General features: G+C 45.6%; 1 protein-coding gene across 5 annotated transcripts in view; it reads right to left on the reverse strand.

Moving 5' to 3' along the window:
• The window catches only part of CANX (calnexin), a 57,675-nt gene that overhangs the window by 15,756 nt on the left and 18,778 nt on the right, over positions 1-23,141 (reverse strand). For 3 of the 5 annotated variants that reach the window (XM_051833807.3, XM_070076511.2, XM_070076513.2), the window contains 6 exons: positions 4,477-4,656; positions 4,124-4,197; positions 3,391-3,449; positions 2,634-2,775; positions 1,999-2,080; positions 1,318-1,510 (listed from right to left, as the gene is read on the reverse strand). In XM_051833807.3, coding sequence (XP_051689767.1) covers positions 1,318-1,510; positions 1,999-2,080; positions 2,634-2,775; positions 3,391-3,449; positions 4,124-4,197; positions 4,477-4,653 — 727 coding nt within the window. In that variant the 5' untranslated portion in view covers positions 4,654-4,656. Of the gene's footprint in view, positions 1-1,317; positions 1,511-1,998; positions 2,081-2,633; positions 2,776-3,390; positions 3,450-4,123; positions 4,198-4,476; positions 4,657-20,784; positions 20,895-23,141 lie in introns of those variants that run through there. The other 2 variants (XM_051833805.3, XM_051833804.3) reach the window with 2 other exon arrangements.

Here is a 23,141-nt window from a genome sequence, read left to right on the forward strand (position 1 = left end):
TTACTCGAGCTATCACCACTGATTCCCAGAGTCTGCTAGCAAAAAGCTGGAGTTAAGAGCCAGAGCTGAGTATCAAACTCAAGTACTCCTACATGGGATGTCGGCATCTTAACCACCAGGCCAAATGCCTGTAAATATTTAGATAATTAAGTATCTTCATTTCTGAACTGCAATACCCTGAAAACATATTACTTTTATAATAAAGATTATTATACTCTGTAGGGAAGAGTCACGTCTATTTATGATCCCAAACCAGCAGGAGTATCTTCATTAAAATAACAAAAACCAGGGTGGGTGTTTGGCCAAGCAGTTAAGATGTCAATTAAGATGCCCACAACCCTTGGGGCTGGCGCTGTGGCACAGTAGGTGAAGCTACCTCCTGCAGTGCTGGCATCTCATGTGGGTGGCAGTTCAAGTCCCGGCTGCTCCACTTCCAATCCAGCTTTTTGCTATGGCCTGGGAAAGCAGCAGAGGATGGCCCAAGTGCTTGGGCCCCTGCACCCACATGGGAGACTAAGAAGAAGCTCCTGGCTCCTGGCTTTGGATTGGTGCAGCTCTGGTTCTTGTGGCCAATTGGGGAGTGAACCAGTGGATGGAAGATCTCTCTTTCTTTGCCTTTCCTTCTCAGTGTAACTCTTTCAAATAAATAAATAAATCTTAAAAAAAAAAAAAAAAAAAAAAAAAAAGATGCCCACAACCCATACTAGATCTGCCTGGGTTTTAGTCACAGCTCCACTCCTGATTCCAACTTTTTCCTAATGGGCACTCTAGGAAGCAACAGGCTCAAGTGGTTGGGTCCCTGCCACCACATGGGCAGGCTGCCAACTGAGTTCTCAGCTCCTCATTTGTTGGAGGCATTTGAGAAATGAACCAGCGGTCTACAACTTTCTGTGTGTGTCTTTCAAATAAATAAAAAAAAAATAAATTTTAATAACAAAATAAAAGAAACCTATTCCAGTATCCTACTCAACTGTTTAGGCATTAGTGCATCCAAAAAAGTTCAAAATAAACAATAATTGTGAAGATCTTCATATGTATTTCTATTGTATGTCTTATTCTTTAACACTTTATCAGTAAGAAAGTAAACGAAGGGAGGAAATGAGAAGACCAGCAAAGAAGTTCTTTACAAGACACAGAGCTAATTCTTAAAATAGTCCCAAACCTCAGCTTTCAAGTCAACCTACAGACAAGAAGCTTCTTCCAGTGCTGACACATTCGGCTCATTTCTCTATTAAGATAACTCAAAAGGCTTGCTTAGCAAGCATGGGTATTCTCCAGATGTGCAATCTCTAAATTACTGTTACCAGGCATTCTTACTTAATGTATAGAGATGTGTCTTCTTATCAGTGAAATAGGTCTTCAGATCTGCGTCCGGCCGCTTAGCATGCTTTTCTTCATACACCCCTGTTTTGGGGTTTTTGTGGCGGAAGATGAAGTGCAGTTTATAGTCCTCACCACATTTATCTGGTCCAAACATAATCGTGTAAGGGGTCTTGTCGTGGAACTGATCCTTCAGAAACAAAAACACATTTTTTATGTTCAGTAACTCTAGTCAGACTAAAGTGTTCAAAAGCAGCCTTTCAAAAATGTACTTCTTCTCAAAAACTCTAAATAAGTCATAATTAAAAGAAAAGCTGATTAATTTATAAGGTTTGTTTATGTACCACTGAAAAATACTAACTAGAAACTATCAGGAAACTTAAAATCACAGTGCTGAAAAAACAGTAATGCATGTATCTAGTTATTTCCTAAAATAGAAATATACTTCTAAAACTAAAAGTTATACAAAACAGAAGCTATAAAGTCGATAGCTTTAAATTTTATATTTCAAATAAAAAGCACACTATTGTCACAGACAATATTCTCAACCAAACCAAAGACTTAAACAACAGAGGAGGAGGCCTGTATCTTACAGGTTTATTATAAAAACTCCTTTTCTGTTCTCTAAGATTCTTGTCAAATAACTGTGGGTGGCCAGCCACATGCAGCAGTACCTACCAGGTTGAGTTCTGGTGTCTTAGAAAGCAGTTTCACATAGGCACCACCACATTCTATTCCATTTTGGAAATTAACCTCATACCTAATTTCAGAAAAATAAACAAATAAATAAAATAGCAGAAGAAACCCTATGGCATTCTGAAAGCTCCCTTAGTTCCCTCCCCTTCCTACCAACTCGCTCACCTGTTTCCACATTTTATGCTCATCTCTAAGAAAGATTTAATTTCCATTGCTTTAAAATGGCTACCGAATCTCACAAAAATAACTAAAATAAAAATTAGACCTTACTATAGAGTCCCAGTAAATGCTTTTTGCAAAATCCAGAAGCTTATTATCAAAAGGATGAACGAACAGTTTGTTTCAAAATGTGTCAGGCAGGAAAATGATATTACAGGATGCTTAAATTCATTCAGAAATTCTCCCTGTAATTTTTCTAAGAATACTTCTAAAAGTGTGTGGAAAAATGCAATGAAAAGTTTATTTTGGTGCAAAAATATGCTGAAATCCAAGCAAAGTTTTTTCAAAATACACATTTTTTTGGTAAACTTTATAATCTCATAATTTCATAATCTCACTTTTTTTGGACAGTCATTAATTTTTAAAGAAAGCTTTTATCAAACAGCCATTCCACTTACTGAACAATGAGAGGCTTGGTGTCAAACAGGAAGGGCTTGTTCAGTTTAGCAGAGATGGCATGATGCTTGGCCCGGGACATCAACACCAGTCCTTTATCGCCTGGAAGCTTTGTTTCCTTCATTTCATCAACCTCCCACTTTCCTACAAACACCACAAAAGAGCTTCACTCCTTAAATACATCTTTAAATTGTCCATCATACAGATGAATTTTTGACATTTCTTGTTCATCATACCACTGCCTGGAAAAGACTTTCCATTCCTAACAGACAGCAGAACAGGTGATTAAGTAGGTCTAATCCTATCAAACATATTGAAGGCAACACTCAAAAATGGTGAAACTCCCAAGAAAAAATTTTAAAACACAGATCTCCCTTTGAAGTAGTCTTAAGAGATGCCATGGACTTTGTGGCAGAGCAGGTAAAGCTGCTGCCTGCATGCTGACATCTCATATGGGGCTGATTTGTGTCCCAGCTGCTCCACTTCTGATTCAGCTTCCTGCTAATAGTCTGGGAAAAGCAGTGGAAGATGGCCCAAGTGCTTGGGTCCCTGCACCCACGCGGGAGACCTGGAAGAAGTCTTGGCTTCAGTCTGCTCCATCGCTGGTGTTGTGGCCATCTGAGGAGTCAACCAGCAGATGGAAGACCTCTCTCTTTTTTTCAAATAAATGAATCTTTAAAAAACAAAAAAAGAGGTACCATGGAAACAACATGTCAAACCTCAACCTGCTTTGATATCCAAACCAACTGTAATTCTCACCATCATATTTAGCAATTTCATCATCAGTGTCATCTTTTTTGGCTTTGGATAAAATCCACCTGTAATTAAAACAAAGCCACAAATTAATATTCAAATGACCTATGGAGACAGTAAATTTTCACAAAGCCAGATCTATCTTCTTAGCATTCTTAATCACTCTACTTTCAACTGTAAAATGTCACTCAAGTAGTGATAATATATAGTATTCAACCTATAAGAAAAGGTACCAAACTCTCTCTCTTTTTTTTTTAAGATTTTAAAGAGAAAAAACTTGGGACTGACGCTGTGGAGTAGTGGGGCAAAGACTCAGTCTTCAGCGTCAGCATCCCAAATGGGCACTGGTTTGGTCCCAGCCACTCCACTTCTGATCCAGCTCCCTGCTAATGCACCTGGGAGAGTGGCAGAGACGGCCCAAGTCCTTGGGCCCATGCACCCATGTGGGAGACCTGGAAGAAACTCCTGGCTTCTGACTTCAGATTGGCCCAGCTCCAGCTGTTGCAGCCATATGGGGAGTGAGCCAGTGGATGACCTCTCTGTCTCTCCCTCTGTTTATAACCCTACCTTTCAAAAAAATAAATAAAATCTTAAAAAAAAAAAAAACCTATCTGAAAGTCTTTTGTGAACACGAACACTAGAGATACAAGAGCCATATATTACTACATTAAATGCTATCTAAAAGGGATCCAACTGTGATGTTTTCTTTCTAGATTTTCCTTCCCTAGGAAATACTTACCCTGAGAGAGTTCCCCTGTCAAAGGAATCAGCAAAATACACTTCCCCTGTTGGAACTGGAGCTTTGTAGGTAACCTGTGTTAAACATAAAAATGAATTAACAATCAAAATTCTCAACAACACTCCTTTCTTAGCTAACATTCCTTCCTTACCAGAATGTTTTGATTGCTTTCAATTGTCATAAAATTCTTATAGATGGCCCTCAAATTCAAGCCATATAGATGTTTGGCAAGATGTAACAAAAACTACCAGAGAAATCATTAGGTATTATAGCAAACTGGCTTTCCCTTTGAAAAGAATTCAGATTGGCCACAAATTTATCTCAAATGCTAAAAGGAAAAGACCATGTCAAACCTTTGGAGATGGAGGAGGAGTGCTGGTATCTGGTTTTGATTTTGAGTCTTCTACCTCTTCAATGACATCATCAAGGTCATCCTCAATATCAATCATATCGTCATCATGTCCATCATGACCTTGAATGACAGCCGTTCCAAGGACCAGCAACATACACAGTAACCACTTCCTTTCCATGATCTATATATAAAAATAAAGTAAGCTCAACGTGTTATCTCTTTAAATTTTATAAAGAATATTAAACCTCTTATTTAAAATTAAGGCTTTCAGTATTAGCTGGAAAAGGCGAGTCCAGTCTCAAAATGGAGTCAAAACCACTGCTTGGTCCACCACAGCCCAACTCCAACCTTCACTGCCTCACTGCCACTGGGGGGCAGAGGAGAGGCCATGATCCCAAGGAATCATAGAAACTATTGGTAGTTCTGAAACTACAGATAGCTTTAAGAGAACATTTTGAGAAATGGAGCAGGCACACTCACAGATTGTATGGTAATGAGACTCCCCAAACAAGAGTCCCAGGTGCTTTGGTTTTGTGACTTCTGTGCTGAAGAGGGAGATAGCAATGTATCCTTGACCACACCAGGTCGAGTTGTTGCTACAATGGACTGGTAAAGCCTGGTACCCACCTAACAGTGAGGGAGATTTTTGTTGGTGGTGCTAAAGATACAGAGGAATATAATTTGAGACTACTCCGAAAGTCTTGCAAGACTGAAAACATAGAAGTTATGGATGACAGGCAGGGTGGGAAAAAGAGGATTTGCTTTTGTAACTTTTGATAATGACAGAGTTGATAAAATTGTTCAGAAATAATACATTATTAGTGGACACAGTTGTAAAGTGACAAAGGCCCTTTTTAAACAAGAGATGCAGTCTGCTGCTGGATCACTGATGGCAACTATGGCAGTGGCTTTGATTATAATAGCAGAGGAAGCTATTGTGGTGGACCAAGACATGGAAACCAGGGTGGTAGATATGAAGGAGGAGGAGGAGATGATGGTTACAACGAAGACATTTTAGAGAGAACTATGGTGGTGGTATAAATTATAATTATTTTGGAAATTATGGTAGAAAACAGCAATCAAATTATGGGTCCACAAAAGGGGACAATTTCGGAAGAAGTTCAGGCAGTCTGTGTGGTGATGGATATGAATCTGGTGGTGGAAGTGGTGAAGGGGCAACAAGTCTTAGCAGGCAATAAGTCAAGGAGTTGTTAGGAAAGCTAGTCATCCCAAGTGCATTAGAGGAACTCTAAAAATCTGTCACAGAAGGAACAAAGATCCACAGTCAGGAAAGTGACTGCAGCTTAACACAGGAAACCTTCTTGTTCAGAACTGTCATAGCTTAAGTTTGCAAAAAGTCCAACTATTGATTAATGCAATGCAATAATTAGATGTGTACTCCTGAGGTCTTTAAAAAAACTGTTTTCAAATAAAAGTTAAAAGGAACTTTACTGCATTTCATTTATATATAAAGCACAATAAGCCCAAAGAGATGAAGGGGTTTTCCAGATATAAGTTAAGAGATCTGATTTCAAGAAAATTTCAAAATCAAATTCAAACATGCACAATTTTCCCCATAAAGAATATCATACTGGTCACACAGACCTAGGCATTCAATTTCCAATGAACTTCTTACATTTGACAAGTGTTGTAGATGGACAAATACCCTTTCACATAATTCAGGATTCATGCTGATTAAAACATTATAATGAGGGGCCTGCACTGTGGCACAGCGGGAAAAGCTGCCATCTGCAGTGCCAGCATCCCATATGGGCGCAGGTTCAAGTCTCAGCTGCTTCATTTCTGATCCAGCTCTCTAAGGCCTGGGAAAGCAGAAGATGGCCCACATCCTTGGGCCCCTGCTCCCGTGTGGGAGACCTGGAAGAAGCTCCTTGCTCCTGGTTTAGGATGGGCCCAGCTTTGGCAGTTGCGGCTATTTGGAGAGTGAACCAGAGGATGGAAGATCTTTCTCTCTGCCTCTGTTAATTCTGCCCTGTTTTTTTTTTTTTTTTTTTTTTTTTTTTTTTGACAGGCAGAGTTAAGACAGTGAGAGAGAGACAGAGAGAAAGGTCTCCCTTCTGTTGGTTCACCCCTCAAATGGCTGCCACGACCGGCGTACTGCACCGATCCGAAGCCAGGAGCCAGGTGCTTTCTCCTGGTCTCCCATGCAGGTGCAGGGCCCAAGCACTTGGGCCATCCTCCACTGCCTTCCCAGGCCACAGCAGAGAGCTGGACTGGAAGAAGAGCAACCGGGACAGAACCGGCACCCCAACCGGGACTAGAATCCGGAGTGCCAGCACCGCAGGCAGAGGATTAGCCTAGTGAGCCATGGCGCCGGCCCAATTCTGCCTTTCAAATAAATATTAAAAAAAAAAAAAAAAATTATAATGAATGGTAACAGGAGATAAATCACCAAGCTAAATGTGGATACTGCTGCTGATAAAAAAATCATCAATTGTTGACATCTCTTCAAATCATAGTGTTTGAAGACTCAATAGCAAAAATATTAAACCAAAGACTAGCGACTTTTATTATTCTAAGCACTTACACGCCCTGTTTATTAATGTCATGGGTAATACAGGCCTTCTTTCCAAGGGCTATAGATCTAAAGACATAAAAACTGAGACATGGGGCTGGCACTGTGGCACAGTGTGTTAAGCAGCTGCTTGCAATCCAATATCCTATGTGGGCACTGGTTCAAGTCCCAGTTGCTCCACATCCAATCCAGCTCACTGCTAATGCACCTGGGAAAGCAGCAGAATATGGTACAAGTCCTTGGGTCCCTGCACCCATGAGGGAGGCCTAAATAGAGTTCCAGGCTCCTGGCTTCAGCCTGGCCCAGCCCTGGGTGTTGTAGCCATTTGAGAAATCAATCAGCAGATGGAAGACTTCTTTTTCTCTGTCCCTCCCTCTCTAATTCTGCCTTTCAAGTAAATAAATCTTAAAACAAAACAAAAACACTGAGCCACATGGACAAAATGGTTTGGTAGTTATGTAGATTTTTGTTGGGGGTCTGAGAAGGAAAAAACAAAACAAACAGAAGATACACAACTAGAAGTATGTGTGTGTACTTGTGTGGACACAGGGTTGTCCTTGTACACATGTGTGTACACACACAGTGTATCCTCTCTCCTATCTCCTCTCTCCACCGTCAGCCAGTCAACCCCTTTGTGTCACTCCTCTCCAGCACCAACATCAGAATCCTGACTGGTACCTTTCCAGGTCCTTCTTCCTTTTTGAAGCCATCCCGCACCCTGATAATAGACTAATAACCAAAATCTGTCATGAACATACAGGTCTGCAAAGCTTTCAGAGCCCTCTTCCTCATGCTCCTCTGTACTGGGGCATGACCTCTCTCAGTCATCTCAGGACTGCATTTGCATAATGCACGAGGGTAAAACTCACTGTATTCCTAAATGCTCAGCATTTGGGCAGCGCAGAAAATAAAGTGCTAATAAAGTCATTCATAAATTACCCAGGAAAGGTACTGGTTTTTAGGAGACAACTTCATTATCTGCTATGATTTCTTATATACTTAAGAAATAGCAGTAATCACTCATTTATTCGTTGGAAAGAACTTTTTTCCTTTACCATTAAAATATATGATATAAAAAACTGGTTTAATTCAAAAGTTTATCTAAATTAACTCTATACAACTTCTAAATTATCTCTCAGAAAAACAATGCTATAAATGGTGTTGAGTCCCAAGGATAGGCTATGAAATAAATTAGCATAAAACAATATGTACTACATAGTTGCAACCTTTTAAAAGCAAAATGTGGTGACACTAGTAGTATTTAAGAAAGCACAAGCTGGCGCCGCGGCTCAATAGGCTAATCCTCCGCCTAGCGGTGCCGGCACACCAGGTTCTAGTCCCAGTCAGGGCGCTGGATTCTGTCCTGGTTGCCCCTCTTCCAGGCCAGCTCTCTGCTGTGGCCCAGGAGGGCAGTGGAGGATGGCCCAAGTGCTTGCGCCCTGCACCCGCATGGGAGACCAGGAGAAGCACCTGGCTCCTGGCTTCAGATCAGCGTGGTGCACCAGCCGCGGCAGCCATTGGAGGGTGAACCAACGGCAAAGGAAGACCTTTGTCTCTCTCACTCTGCCTGTAAAAAAAAAAAAAAAAAAAAAGAAAGAAAGCACAAAATCAATGGATTAATATTAGGACCAGGTATTGGTGCTGAAATATTATCCAAGGAAAAGCTAAACAGATAGATGGTTCAGTTACCTTTAAAAAGGGTAGAACTGATTTTCTTTTCTCAACAACTTTGAATTTGTTAGAGGTAACTTTTATCGCCTGACTCACCCCACCACACACACACCCCAAATCCGTAAATCCATAAACTGAAGCCACAGCCTCCAATGTAACTTTTTAACTATTATTTGCAGAGAGGAACTTCAAGATCATTGAGGCTAAATGAGGTCATTAGGATCCCAAAGTATTGGTGACCACATGAAGAAGTCCACACAGAGGAAAGGCCTTGTAAGGACATGAGGAGACCAAGGCAAGCCACTAAGAGACCCCACAGAAACCAACCCTGCCGGCACCTTGGTATTGATTTAACATGCAGGGCACTGTGATGGCAGCCACAGCTGACCAAGACAACCCTCTTTAGGTTATATAGAACAAAGTAGGGCAGTGCTTCTTTTTTTTAAAGATTAATTTATTTATTGAAAGGCAGAGTTGCAGAGAGAGAGAGAAAGAGAGAGAGAGAGAGAGAGAGAAAAGTTTCCATCCGTTGGTTTACTCCCCAAATGGCTGCAATGGTTGCAGTTGGGACCACCTAAAGCTAGGAGCCAGGAACTTCTCCCAAAGTCTCCTACATGGATGCAGGGTCCCAAGCACTTGGGCCACCTTCCACTGCTGTCTCAGGCCATAGCAGGGAGCTGGATCGGAAGCGGAGCAGCCAGGACTCGAACTGGTGCGTATATGGGATGCCAGCACTGCTTCTTAAAGTTGGGTGTCCAGCCCCACCACCCAGAGGACTGGTTAAAACAAGCCTGCTGAGCCCTATCCCGAGTTTCTGATTTGTCAGGAGGGCAGAGCAAGGCTGGCCAGGTGAGCTAAGATTTCATATTTCTAACGAGTACCCAGCGAATGTGCCAAGGCTGCTGGCCCAGGATCCACACTTTGAGAACTACTGATCAAGTCTTATGAATAAGCTTTGTGTGCTTTGATACTCACTTTATAAAAAGTGCATATATATATATATATATAATTTCACCTATGCCTTCTGTGAGGTATTCTTCTCATTTTCTTTTACACATTCAGAAGACGTGAAATTAAAATAACTTAATTCGGGGCCGATGCTGTGGCATAGAGGGTAAATAAGCAATAATCAAAGAATCCAGGGCCAGCTCACTTGGTTAATCCTATGCTTGCGGTGCCGGCATCCCAAATGGGCACCGGGTTTTAGTTTGGTCGCTCCTCTTCCAGTCCAGCTCTCTGCTGTGGCTCGGGAGGGCACTGGAGGGTGGCGCAAGAGCTTGGGCCCCTGCACCCGCATGGGAGACCAGGAGAAGCACCTGGCTCCTGGCTTTGGATAGGTGCAGCGCCAGCCACAGCGGCCATTTTGGGGGTGAACCAAAGGAAGGAAGACCTTTCTCTCTCTCTCTCTCTCTCTCACTGCATATAACTCTACCTGTCAAATAAATTAAAAAAAAAAAAAAAAAAAAAAAAAGAATCCAAACTCCCTATCTGTCCCTGGCTGCCTGACCAAGAGACCTGGAGCGGAGAAGGCATATACATGGGAGAAGCAGAACCACTCTAGTGGAAGAAAAAAAGTTCTTCCACTAGAGTGGTTCTGCTTCTCCCATATATAACTGTAACCTTCCAAAATTCCAAAGAAAATGCTACAGTAAATAGTTTTAGTCTAGTTCTATAAGCCATGTTAAGTGGACTTATTTTCAAGTTCTGTTAAAGACTTGTCCACATCTGCAAACAACTGAAGACAATATATTTTAAAGTGGCCCTAATTATCTATAAATGAAACCTAGGGGTTGGCGCTGTGGCATAGTGGGCTAAGCCTCCACCTGCGGTGCCAGCATCCCATACAGGCACCAGTTCATGTCCTGGCTGCTCCTCTTCCAATTCAGCTCTCCGCTTATGCCTTGGGAAAGCAGTGGAAGATGGCCCAAGTCCTTGGGCCCCTGCATCCACATGGGAGCCCTAGAAGAAGCTCCTGGATTCAGATTGGCATAGCTCCTGCCGATGCGGCCATTTGGGGAGTGAATCAGCAGATGGAAGACCTTTCTCTCTGTCTCTCCCTCTCTCTTTGTAACTCTGCCTCTCAAATACATAAATAAAATCTTAAAAAGAAAAGAAAACCTGACATTACCAAGAAACTATCCCCTCCTCAACTAAGTTCCCTCTCACACTCCTTTACCAAGCCTTATGTTCACCTACTGAAAGAACATAGTTGGGGCCAGCACCATGGTGCACTAGGTTAATCCTTTGCCTGCAGTGTCAGCATCCCATATGGGTGCCAGTACTAGTCCCAGTTGCTCTTTTTCCAGTTCAGCTCTCTGCTGTGGCCCGGGAAAGCAGAAGATGGCCCAAGCGCTTGGGCCCCTGCACCCTCATGGGAGACCAGGAAGAAGCTCCTGGATTCAGATCGGCGTAGCTCCAGCCATTGCAGCCATTTGGGGAGTGAACCAGTGGAAGGAAGACTTTTCTCTCTCTCTGTTTCTCTCTCTCACTGTAACTCTACCTGTCAAACAAATAAATAAATAAAATCTTAAAAAAAAAAAAGGCCGGTGCCGTGGCTCAATAGGCTAATCCTCCGCCTTGTGGCGCCGGCACACCGGGTTCTAGTCCTGGTCGGAGCGCCGGATTCTGTCCCAGTTGCCCCTCTTCCAGGCCAGCTCTCTGCTATGCCCTGGGAGTGCAGTGGAGGATGGCCCAAGTCCTTGGGCCCTGCACCCGCATGGGAGACCAGGAGAAGCACCTGGCTCCTGGCTTTGGATCAGCGCGGTGCGCCAGCTGCGGCGGCCATTGGAGGGTGAACCAACGGCAAAAGAAAGACCTTTCTCTCTCTCTCTCTCTCACTGTCCACTCTGCCTGTTTAAGAAAGAAAGCAAGCAAGCAAGCAAGCAGTAACTCTGCTTCCAAACCACCTTCCTGCTAATGCACCTGGGAAGACAGCACAAAGTGGCCCAAGTACTTGGGTCCCTGCTCCCTATGTGGGAGACACAGATAGAGTCTCTGGCTCCTGGTTTCAGCCTGGCCCAAACCAGGTTGCTCTGCCTTTCAAATAAGCAAACAAAAAAAGTCATTAAAAAAAAAAAAAAAAAACACTAGGTGTGGGGTCCATGATAACCCTATGTACTATCGTTGGTATTTTTTCTGTAAATCTCTGTCATAATTGGTCCCCAATCTCCCCTGCCAAAATCCTATGGCTGAAATGTACTATTAGGAATCTAGACTCATTCTCCTTCATGAGGAACAACTGAAGTCTAGAGAGTGACTTCCAAAAACCCAACAGCCACAGACAGAATAAGGATCGGAAGCCAAGGTTCCCAAGACCCAGAGGTCCTCACTTGCTATCTGTACACTCCTTAAGACATAAAAGGTTTCATGTCTTCACATTTTAAGAGGATTTCTCAAGCTTTCCCCCCTTTAAAGTTCTTCATTTATCCTTAGAGCGTCAAATGCCTAGGCAAAAAAGGGCATACTTCTGTGTTGTCACCCAGTTTCTAAAATTATCCAAAGGAAATATTTAACAAGCAGCTCAAGAATAAAGCAATAATGCTCTTGTAACACAATAGCACAGTGCTTCTACTGCAAACCGAGAAAGTAAGCAGCCCCTGGGCTGGAATGCTGAGAAAGAAAACGGAGTAAATCACTCTTTACACTGGCAGCCTTTTCCTATAGCAAAGAATCCCATTTCCTATAATTCTCTCCTATTTCATAGCTTGTGCTCATTCAAGGGCAAGGTTCCTCACATTCCTGAATGCCACTTTTGCAGTTTCTCTCATAGTGTAAGCTTCAAAGCCATCACTTTCTTTCTCGGAGCATTTCATTTTCTTTTAAAGGCTGGTGCTCACTCGCTCTCTCTCTCTCACACACATACACACTGATAATTTCTGTCACATCCCATTTCAGAGTGCCCAGCTCTGCTCCCAGGACCACCTGTCTGCTAATGAGCTTGCTGGGAGGCAGCAAATGATGGCTCAAGTACTTAGGTCCCTGCATGGAAGATCTGGATGAAGTTCCTAGCTTCTGGCTTTGGCTTGATCCAGCTCTGGCTGTTGCATGCATCTGGGGAATATAACAACAAACGAAGAGTTCTCTCTTTCTCTTAAAAAGAACAGTTGAGGGCAGGTCTTGTGGTGCAGTGAATTAAGCTGCCCACCCACAGCCCACATTGGACTGCCAGCTGCCCCATTTCCAATCCAGCTTCCTGCTAATGTGCCTGGAAAGGCAGTGGATAATGGCCCAAGTGTTTGGGTTCCGGGCTTCTGACTTTGACCTGGCCCAGCCCGGCTCTTATAAAGCACTTGGGGAGTGAACCAGCAGATGAAGTTCCTTCTCTATGTGCCCCGCCCCCTGTCACTCTTAAACAAAAAAAGCAAACAGGAAAATGTTTAAGTATTTGAGTCTACAGAAGTGACAACTTCTTTCAAAAACAGCCTTAAGTAATGTGCAAATGTTAGTTCTGTGTGGCTTCATTTTATGATACCCCTTATTGTAAGCAAATAATTACTCAATAAAACCAATACTATGAGGTCAACACTGTATGGTCCAAGTTCTGATTTATATCCAGAACTAGCTGAACAGACAGAATTTGTCTTCCAGCAGTCACAAGTTTAGACTGCAAGAATTCTGTTACATGGGGTGGGCATTTGGCCTAGGGGTTAAGATGCTGGATAAGACACCCACTTTCCACATGGGGTACTTGGGCTCAGTACCCATCTCTAGCTCCTGACTCCAGCTTCCTGCTAAAGCAAACCCTTGGAGGCAGCAAGGGAATGGGTTCTGGCTGGCTTTGTGGAAAACCTGGGCTGAATTCCCAGATCCTGGCTTCAGACCATGCTAGTCCCAGGTGTTACAGCCATATGGGTAGTGAACCAATGGACACAACACCCTCTCTCTTGCCTTAAAAAAATAAAAAAATTTTTCAGTGTTAAAAATTAGAGGAAAAAAACCTATCTGATGCCTAGCTGAGAGCCTGGTACACAGCAGACACCAAACGGGATTGAAAGCTGACAGCTTTCAACTCCAGGGACACCAATCAGATACCAAGAACTAGGGGCAAAAAAGATGGGTTGGGGGTAGCTCTGACCTGTAAGAGCTGTATTTACACAGGACATCCATAAAGTCCAGAAGTTTATTTTTTAACAGACTGAAGGAAGTCTGGATGATAGCTTGTCTGTCCACCCATGATTTCAGAGATTATGAATAAACTACATTTACAGCTCTACTAATTACGTTTTTGGGACTTAATACCAAAATAAATTCATAATCTACCTTTATCTAACTTGCAAAAGTGCGCATATGGGTGACAGGGACCCAATTACTTCAGCTCCCAGGGTATACATTAACAGAAAGCTAGAATCAGAAGCCATAGCCAGGAATCAAACCCAGGCATTCCATTGACACAAATGCCTGCCCCTATTCTTAACTTTTAGAGGAGTGAATTTATCTTTAAATTCTAGCAATGGAAGTTTCCTATTTTAGATTTGGCGCAGGTGTTTGTCATATGGTTAATGCTGCTTGTGACACCTGCATCCCGAAAATCCCAGCTCCATTTTCTTTTTTTTTTTTTTTAATTTTTTTTTTTTTTTTTTTTTTTGACAGGCAGAGTGGACAGTGAGAGAGACAGAGAGAAAGGTCTTCCTTTTGCCATTGGTTCACCCTCCAATGGCCACCGCACCGTGCTGATCCGAAGGCAGGAGCCAGGTGCTTCTCCTGGTCTCCCATGGGGTGCAGGGCCCAAGGACTTGGGCCATCCTCCACTGCACTCCCGGGCCACAGCAGAGAGCTGGCCTGGAAGAGGGACAACCGGGACAGAATCCGGTGCCCCGACCGGGACTAGAACCCGGTGTGCCAGCGCCGCAAGGCGGAGGATTAGCCTAGTGAGCTGCGGCGCCGGCCCCCAGCTCCATTTTCAATTCTAGCTTCCTGCTGGTACACACCCTGGGAGGCAGCAGGTGATGGCTCAAGTACACGGGTCCCTGTCATCCATGTGGGAAACCCAGACTGAGTTCTAGGCTCCTGGCCCATTCCTGGCTATTGTGGGCATTTAGGGAGTGAACCAACGGATGGACTCTCACTTGCTCACTCTTCCAAATAAAATAAAAATAAGAAATTACAAATATATAAAACTAATTCAAAAAATTAACTCTTGGGCCTGGCGTCGTGGCACAGGTTAAGCCACTACCTGTGATGCTGGCATCCCATATCAGAGCACTGGTTCAGGTCCTGCCTTCCTGTTTCCAGCTTCCTACTATTGTGCCTGGGAAAGCTGTGGGAGACCCAGGTGGAGTTTCTGGCTCCTGGCTTCAGCCTGGCTGTTGTATCTCTTTGGGAATGAACGAACCAACAGATGGAAGATCTCTCCCTCTCTCTCTCTGCCTCCTCCTTCCCCATCACTCTATTTTTCAAATCACTTAATTAATCATTTATAAAAATTCACTCTGTATAGACAAGGCAGCATAGAGCATGTGGTAGAAAAACCCATCAAGTCAGAGAAACCTGGGTTCTGTGTGGCCGTGGTCAGCTTTCCCTATTTCATAGATGTCAGTAACAGTGCTACTGGTTCAAAGGCTTGATGTGAAAATAAAAATATATAGTCTATCAGAATCTAGCATTTCACAGGCATACTCAAATGTTTTGCTCTTTGAAGCAACTAATACATTGAAAAAGATTTAAATTCTTATTTTGACTAAAAAGTCTAATATTTGTGAATAATTTTACAAGAAAAACTTGCTTTTCCTCTACGCTTTCTCTTTAATTATTTCTTCCAACGTGTATGGAAACTTCTGCTTACCTATTTTTTCCTGCTCTATCCATTACTTCTCTTTTTTTTTTTTATTTTTTATTTTTTTTTGACAGGCAGAGTGGACAGTGAGAGAGAGAGACAGAGAGAAAGGTCTTCCTTTTGCCGTTGGTTCACCCTCCAATGGCTGCCACGGCCGGCACGCTGCGGCCGGCGCACCGCGCTGATCCGATGGCAGGAGCCAGGAGCCAGGTGCTTTTCCTGGTCTCCCATGGGGTGCAGGGCCCAAGCACCTGGGCCATCCTCCACTGCACTCCCTGGCCACAGCAGAGAGCTGGCCTGGAAGAGGGGCAACCGGGACAGAATCCGGCGCCCCGACCGGGACTAGAACCCGGTGTGCCGGCGCCGCTAGGCGGAGGATTAGCCTAGTGAGCCGCGGCGCCGGCCTATCCATTACTTCTCTAAATGAACTCCTCAAATTAAAATTTTTTGATAATCATATACAATACATATTATACATAATTATGCCCTCAGCAAACCTTCTAAAAAAAAGTCCAAATTATTTTACTGCCCATATTTAATAATGCATGAGATTTCAGCTGAACATAAACATCCTATTTTTTTTTTTTTTAAGAGGCAGAGTTACAGATAAAGGGGCCTTCCATCTGCTGATTCACTCCCCAAATGGCTGCAATGGCCAGGAGCTTCTTCCAGGTCTCCCACATGGGTGCAGGGGCCCAAGGACTTGGGCCATCTTCCACTGCTTTCCCAGGCCATAGTAGAGAGCTGGATCAGAAGTGGAGCAGGCCGGCGCCGTGGCTCAATAGAGTAATCCTCCGCCTTGCGGCGCTGGCACACAGGGTTCTAGTCCCGGTCGGGGCACCGGATTCTGTCCTGGTCGCCCCTCTTCCAGGCCAGCTCTCTGCTATGGCCTGGGAGTGCAGTGGAGGATGGCCCCAGTGCTTGCGCCCTGCACCCACATGGGAGACCAGGAGAAGTACCTGCCTCCTGGCTTCGGATCAGCACGGTGCGCTGGCCGCAGCACGCTGGCCGCGGCGGCCATTGGAGGGTGAACCAATGGCAAAAGGAAGACCTTTCTCTCTGTCTCTCTCACTGTCCACTCTGCCTGTCAAAAAAAAAAAAAAAATTAAATAAAAAGATAAACAAGAGCTCAAACTATTTTCAAGTTTCTCTGTATTTTTACATTTTATCTTTTCAAGAGATGATTTTTTGAATCAGGCTGAGGAAGTTCCTTTCTATCCCTACTATGTTTAGCGTTTATCATGAAAGGATGTTTTCTCTGGCTCTTGTGAGATGATCACGGGGTTTCTTTTATTAATCTGGCATATTATTCACTGTTACATGCTGAACCAACCTTGCATTCCTGGAATAAATCCCAGCTGGTCACAGTATATAGTCTTTTTTCTATATTGCTGGACCAGCTCCCTGCTTATGTGGCTGGGAAAGCAGTGGAAGATGGCCCAAGTGACCTGGAAGAAGCTCCTGGCTCCTAGCTTTGACCCGGGCCAGTCCTGGCTGGTGCAAACATTTGGGGAGTGAGCCAGCCGACAGACTCTCTGACTCTCCGTTACTCTGCCTTTTAAATAAATAATAAATCTTTAAAAAATAAAATATTATGCTTGTGAATTGTTTGCTAGCATTTTATAAAAGATTTTTGCCTCTCTTTTCAAGACAGACAGTGGCCTACAGTGTTTTCTTGTGTATTTGTTAAGGGGGGGGGCTGATGTGGTGCAGGACAAGTCACCACCTTGTGACGATAGCATCCCATTTGAGCACTGGTTCCAAATATAGCTCCTTGCCATCCCCATGGGGGAACTGGATGGAGTTCCAGGCTCCAGGTTTTGGCCTGGCAGCTGCTGCCATTTGGGGAGTGAACCAACAGATGGAAGATCTAACTCTGCCTTTAAACCAAACAAATAAATCTTAAGGGAAAAAAAAAAGATTTTGTTAAAGACTGGTGTTAATTCTTTCCAAAGTTTTTGGTAAAACCCAGCAGTGAAATTACTTGGTTGTGGGCTTTTATGAGACTCTCTTTTAAAAAGAAAGTTAATTCCTTTAACCTATGAGAAGTCAGAAAGAGGAACATAAGAAATGACCTAGTCTAATGTTGTTTGGTTTTAAAAACAGGCAGCGAGGCCAGTATTGTGCTGCAGGGATTCAGCCACCAGTTTCCAATCCAAGCTACTCTGCTTCTGACCCAGCTTCCTGTTAAGGTGCCTGGGAAGGTAGCGGATCACGGCCCAAGTACTTGGGTCCCAGCCACCAAGTGGGAGGCCTAAAAGGAGTTTCTGGCTCCTAGACTCAGCCTGGCCCAGCCTGGTCATTGCAGCCATTTGGGGAGTGAACCAGTAGATAGAAGATCTGTCATTCTGCCTTTCAAATAAATAATCTTAATAAAAGATATGAAATACTAAGTCTTACGAGTTTCAGACACCTCAGGTAGATTCATAACTCTCATCAGGACCCCCAGGAGGTTCTAACTTCCCCATTTCACAAGTAAAGAAACTAAAAGTTAGAGAAGTTGACATAATCTCTCCAGGATCCCAGCTAGAGACATGAGTACAGGCAGAAATTCAAGTGACAATACCCAGTCAGAAACTCAATAACATGCCATCTGGGGCTCATGACTAACTTCTGGGCCTCGGTTTCTTCAACTCTAAAAGGATAACAGCATCTACTCTTGGATTGTTGTATAAACAAAATGCACATAAAAGTCACTGACACCACTTATTTACAGCACACAGGCAACATCAGCTGTGATTTTTGCTGTTACTAGATATTGCTCAGTAACACCTTTTGTTAAATTCTAATGGTTCCAAAAGTGAATTCCTTTTTTTTTTTTTCTTTTAATTAGGCAGAGTTAGACAGTGAGAGAGAGAGGTCTTCCTTCCGTTGCTTCACTCCCCAAATGGCCACTACGGCCAGCGCTGCGCCGATCAGAAGCCAGGAGCCAGGTGCTTTTCCTGGTCTCCCATGCAGGTGCAGGGGCCCAAGCACTTGGGCCATCCTCCACTGTTTTCCTGGGCCACAGCAGAGAGCTGGACTGGAAGAGGAGCAACCAGGACTAGAACCCGGCACCCATATGGGATGCCGGCGCCGCAGGCGGAGGATTAACCAAGTGAGCCACAGTGGCGGCCCCCAAAACTGAATTCTAAAGCAAATAATTTAAGTCTTAGATTGGAGAGGAAACATTTAAAAGGAATTTGATTCCAGTCACAGATAAACCACTTTACTGCTTTTTTGTGCCTTCTAATTTCATGACCATGTCAAAAGTCAAAAGAGAAACAATTCAAGGGGGTACGGGAAGCACAGAACTCAAAGTGGTCCCTACTGAAAGTGTGTGTCCATTTTAAAGCAGATTTAGATCCATGTTGCTTTATTTACATTTATGAATTTTGATTGACAGGAACAGTAGAACTGACTTTTCTACAACACTTTATTTTTCCTATAAACTGAGGTTGAAGATGTGAACACTCAGAACATGCCAATGATTCTCAAAATTCGTTAAGAAACAAAATTCTCAATTTCCACAGCTCACAGCTAGGCTTAGAACGTACATTTGTTGCTTTAGTTTTGCAGTACGCTACAGAGGTTACAACTATGGACATTTTTATTGTTTCTTAAGGAGTTAAACATGAACTGACCATTCTGTTTGCATAGTTGATTACACCAGCAAATTATCTGCCCTTCCCAATTGCCCCCTCAAGGTGAGGCATCAAGGAGTCTGTCATTCCCAAGGCAAAGATATGGGAACCAAAGCGGCACAGAAGCTGGTTACCACGCTGGGCCAAGAACGCCAGTTTATGAGCCTGCATGTCCCTTTACCAACTGCCATTGTGTCCCCTCCGGTTATCTCACTATCTCACAAGGAAAAATGAACTCTGTAACTAAAGGATGCAATAGTGTGATTGCCGACACTGCAGCACCCTGGGGCCCTTGGAAGATAATGCACTCAACACAACTGCGGGGTTAAGATAGTGAGGTGGGTGGATGCTGACACTCATTTTCAGAGAGGCTGGAAAATTTCTGTTGTGGGACATTCACTCCACACTGCACAGTTCACGGAGGCCTCGGCTGCTGCAAAGGAGGAACTCCCACTCTGGTCTCTCGGGTGCAAGTTTAATTATAGCAAACGTGGCAGGTGGTTCTACCTGTGACCCTCAACCACTGCTGCGAAGACAGAGATACCGACCAATGCTAAGGAGCAGTACGATTCGGAACCTTAAAAAAACTTGGTTTATTAAAAAAAATTAAGCGAAACTCTCCATTTCCTAAATTTGAGGTGAAGAAACTTAACTGGGATTCACCTTTGTCCTCTGGGGCTTTTAATATTCACTCAGTTTAACTTCCCTCAACCGGTAATTGTGTCATATCCAGCAGTTAATCCACCCGATTCAATTACTCCCTCTCTGTGAATGCAAGTCTGGGAAACACCCCTCAACCCACTCTGAAGACTAAAACGCCAATGTCGTGGCCCAAGCCATTCAGTCTGTAGTCCCTGTCCCATTTTATTCCCTCTTAACTGAAGTGCGTCGGGTTATGATTACATCCACTACTGGAAACGGGGCAAGTTCACGGAGCAACAGCCCCGTGAAGCGCTTGAACCAGGGCCTTAGCCTTAACCGCTACACCAAAGCCACCCACCTAGCCCTCAACCGTGAGCTCAGCGCGCTCGTTAAAGCGATCGCATGACCTTGGGCCAGGCACTTCGTACCTCCAGGCCTCAGTTTCCTCCAGTGTAAAACGAGGTGCGGCAGGCCATCTCCCGACCGCTCTCCACTTTGAGGCGTCCAGAGAATCGCTGCCTGCCTTACTCCCCTCACCACGGCTGGTGCTGTTATTGTTGAGACTTAACTTTTTCCACCACTGCGCCTTCTAGCACGTTCTCCGCACTCTTCAGGGTGCTCGAGCCCAGTGTTCGCTCTCTCCTCTTATTTTCAAACACTGAACCTGTAACGCTAACCCTGATTATTCTCTCTCGGTCAGATAGTCCCGTTCTCCACTACTTAGGGGGCACCTACTAGGCCCCACCCCACTCCAGCCCACCTCGCGACTGCCCAGACAGCCAATAACAGGCCTAAGAAAGCCCCAGGAATAAGTTAGCTCTCCCGGAGGTCAAGGGAGGCCCTGGGGCACCTGCCACGCCTCCCGACCCCGGCGGCGAGGCCTAGGCCCGGCTCCGCGACCCAAGCTGGGGCTCGCCCCTCGCGGCCGCCAGGGCCCGGGCCCTCGAGAGCCAGCCCGACCCCTGGGCCCCTGGCCACGCCCGACCCTTCGGCCGCAGCGCCCTTTCCCAGGGCCCCGGGGGGGGCCTCACAGGCTCGAGGACGGGCGCAGGCCTCCCCTCTCACCTAGAGCCGGCGATGCCGATGCCTTCTACCCACACACCTGGCCCCGCGCTGCAGTGGAGACGGCGGCAGAGGAGGCCCGACCGTCACGTGCCGCAGAACCAAGAGGCCTCAGCTACCGCCGCCGCGCGAGCGACCCCACAGCGCGAAGCCCGGCCCTGCGCCCGCCCCTCGCTGTTGAGTAGCTATGACCAGCGCCAAGTCCCGCCTCGCCGCGCAGGCTCCGCGACCCGGTTGGTCGGCGTGGCCATCGCTCTATGCACCTTCCCATACGCCCCCTAGGGCTATTCTTCGTGGAGTGTGAGGATTGGCCTGGAGTGAGGCAGGAAGTGGCCTTTGGTTGGGCAGAAGGCAAGGGGGCGGGCCGCGACTCGGAGCCGCGGGCGCGCGCGTTCTGGGCGGGGCGGTGTGGGCTGGCGTTCCTGCGTCGCGTTGCCCTGGTGCCTTAGTGGGCTCGCCTCCTGGCCTTTCCAGCCTGCTCTTGTGGTCCTCCACGTTTTGGGGTCCCCAGAGCCGGGACCCGGGTCAGGCATTCCGTACCGGTCTCCGAGGGGACCAATGGCTGTCGGCAGAATGGGTGGGAGACCTGGTTGGTCGTCCGGAAGGGCTATGGGTCGTGCTGCGGGGACGGACCCCGACGGGAGCACACGGGACCGGCGCGGCTGCCTCGCCCGCATTGCGCGTTGCAAGCTGGCGCCTCCGTTATTGCACAGTCATCGCTGTGGGCCCAGGAGTCCAACATAATGCACAGCCCGGAACAGTGCAATTGCGAGGTTATTTCACCTTTCCATTAGTGTTGTTTCCATCAGGAAGATGAGACACCAGGGCACAGCGAGGGAGTTGAGGGAGAACGAGGGCGCCATGCAAAGATTCAAAAGACGCCACCGTTTTTTTGTAACGCGCGGTTACATCCGTTTCCTACACGGCGAGAACCTCAGGAAATGGAAGTGGCCCAGGGTTTGTCCTAGACCTCTGGAGAGAGCCTGGCCTCTGCTTGCATCGCTCCGGATACTCGCGTATGCAGAAACTAGAACCAGCGAGCTTGTTGCCATAAACCCAGCCTGTTCCCTCACCTGGAAAGGGAAGACCGGGTGTGAGCTTAGCTGTAAGTTTAGTACCCCTGCAACTCCCAGCCCCACATTTGTGGAAGAGAATTTCGTTTTTTCTTTCCCCCTGAGAAGTTGATTTTCGGCGCAGAATACAATTCTGATTGCCACGTGTTCCAAATAATGCAGTTACCAGAACTGCTTATTGAGAGACTGTCAAAAAGTTCATGGAAATGCGTATTAGGAAAAAGCTCTTCGTGGGTTCCGAAATTTTGTTCCACAAAAATAAACATCTTTGCAAAAATGTAATTGAGAGAGAGCAAAGGAGAAAGAGTTTTGTCTGTTGGTTCACTACCCACAGGCCCGCTATGGCCAAGCCTGCCTGGTCTCTTATTGCAGAGCTACTCAAGCCACTGCCTGCTGCTCCCTAGGGTCTGCATTAACAGGAAGCTGGAATCAGGAGCAGAACCAGGATTCAAACTCAGGCATGCCAGTGTGAGATGCTACTAAGCCAAATGGCTAACTCTAAACTTATCTTTTAATTCCATGTTTCCGTGATTTTTTTTTTCTTTATTTGACAGGCAGAGTTATAGACAGAGAGAGAGAGAGAGAGACAGAGAGAAAGGTCTTCCTTCCGCTGGTTCACCCCCAAATGGCTGCTACAGCCGGCGCTGCGCCAATCCGAAGCCAAGAGCCAGGTGCTTTTTCCTGGTCTCCCATGCGGGTGCAGGGGCCCAAGCTCTTGGGCCATCCTCCACTGTCCTCCTGAGCCACAGCAGAGAGCTGGACTGGAAGAGGAGCAACCAGGACTAGAACCAGCGCCCATATGGGATGCTGGCACTGCAGGCGGAGGATTAACCAAGTGAACTACAGCGCCAGCCCCTTCATGAACTTTTTTTAAATTAAAATTGTATGGCATATAGCCATACAATGGCTCCCAAATGGCCGCAACAGCTGCTGCTGAGCCAATCTGAAGCCAGGAACCAGGAGCTTCTTCTGGGTCTCCCACTTGGGTGCAGGGGTCCAAGGACGTGGGCCATCCTCCACTGCTTTCCTAGGGCTATTAGCAGGGAGCTGGATTGGAAGTGGAGCAGCTGGGACTTGAACCGGGCCCACAGGGGAGGCTGGTGCTGCAGACCGCTGCTTTAACCCACTGAGCCGCAGCAGCCAGCCCCTTCCATGAATTTTCGAAGTACCTTGTGAGCAAGAGACACTCCAGCAAAGGTAAGTGCGATAGGAAAGAGTTTAATAGGGTTCTGAGGGGAGGAATTATCCTACTCTAGGGCGGTCAAGGAAAGAAGCAAGACTCGGGGT

The sequence above is a fragment of the Oryctolagus cuniculus genome, chromosome 6 (genome assembly GCF_051225735.1).
Source record: "Oryctolagus cuniculus isolate XC-2025 breed Fujian yellow rabbit chromosome 6, ASM5122573v1, whole genome shotgun sequence".
Taxonomy (NCBI): Eukaryota; Metazoa; Chordata; class Mammalia; order Lagomorpha; family Leporidae; genus Oryctolagus; species Oryctolagus cuniculus.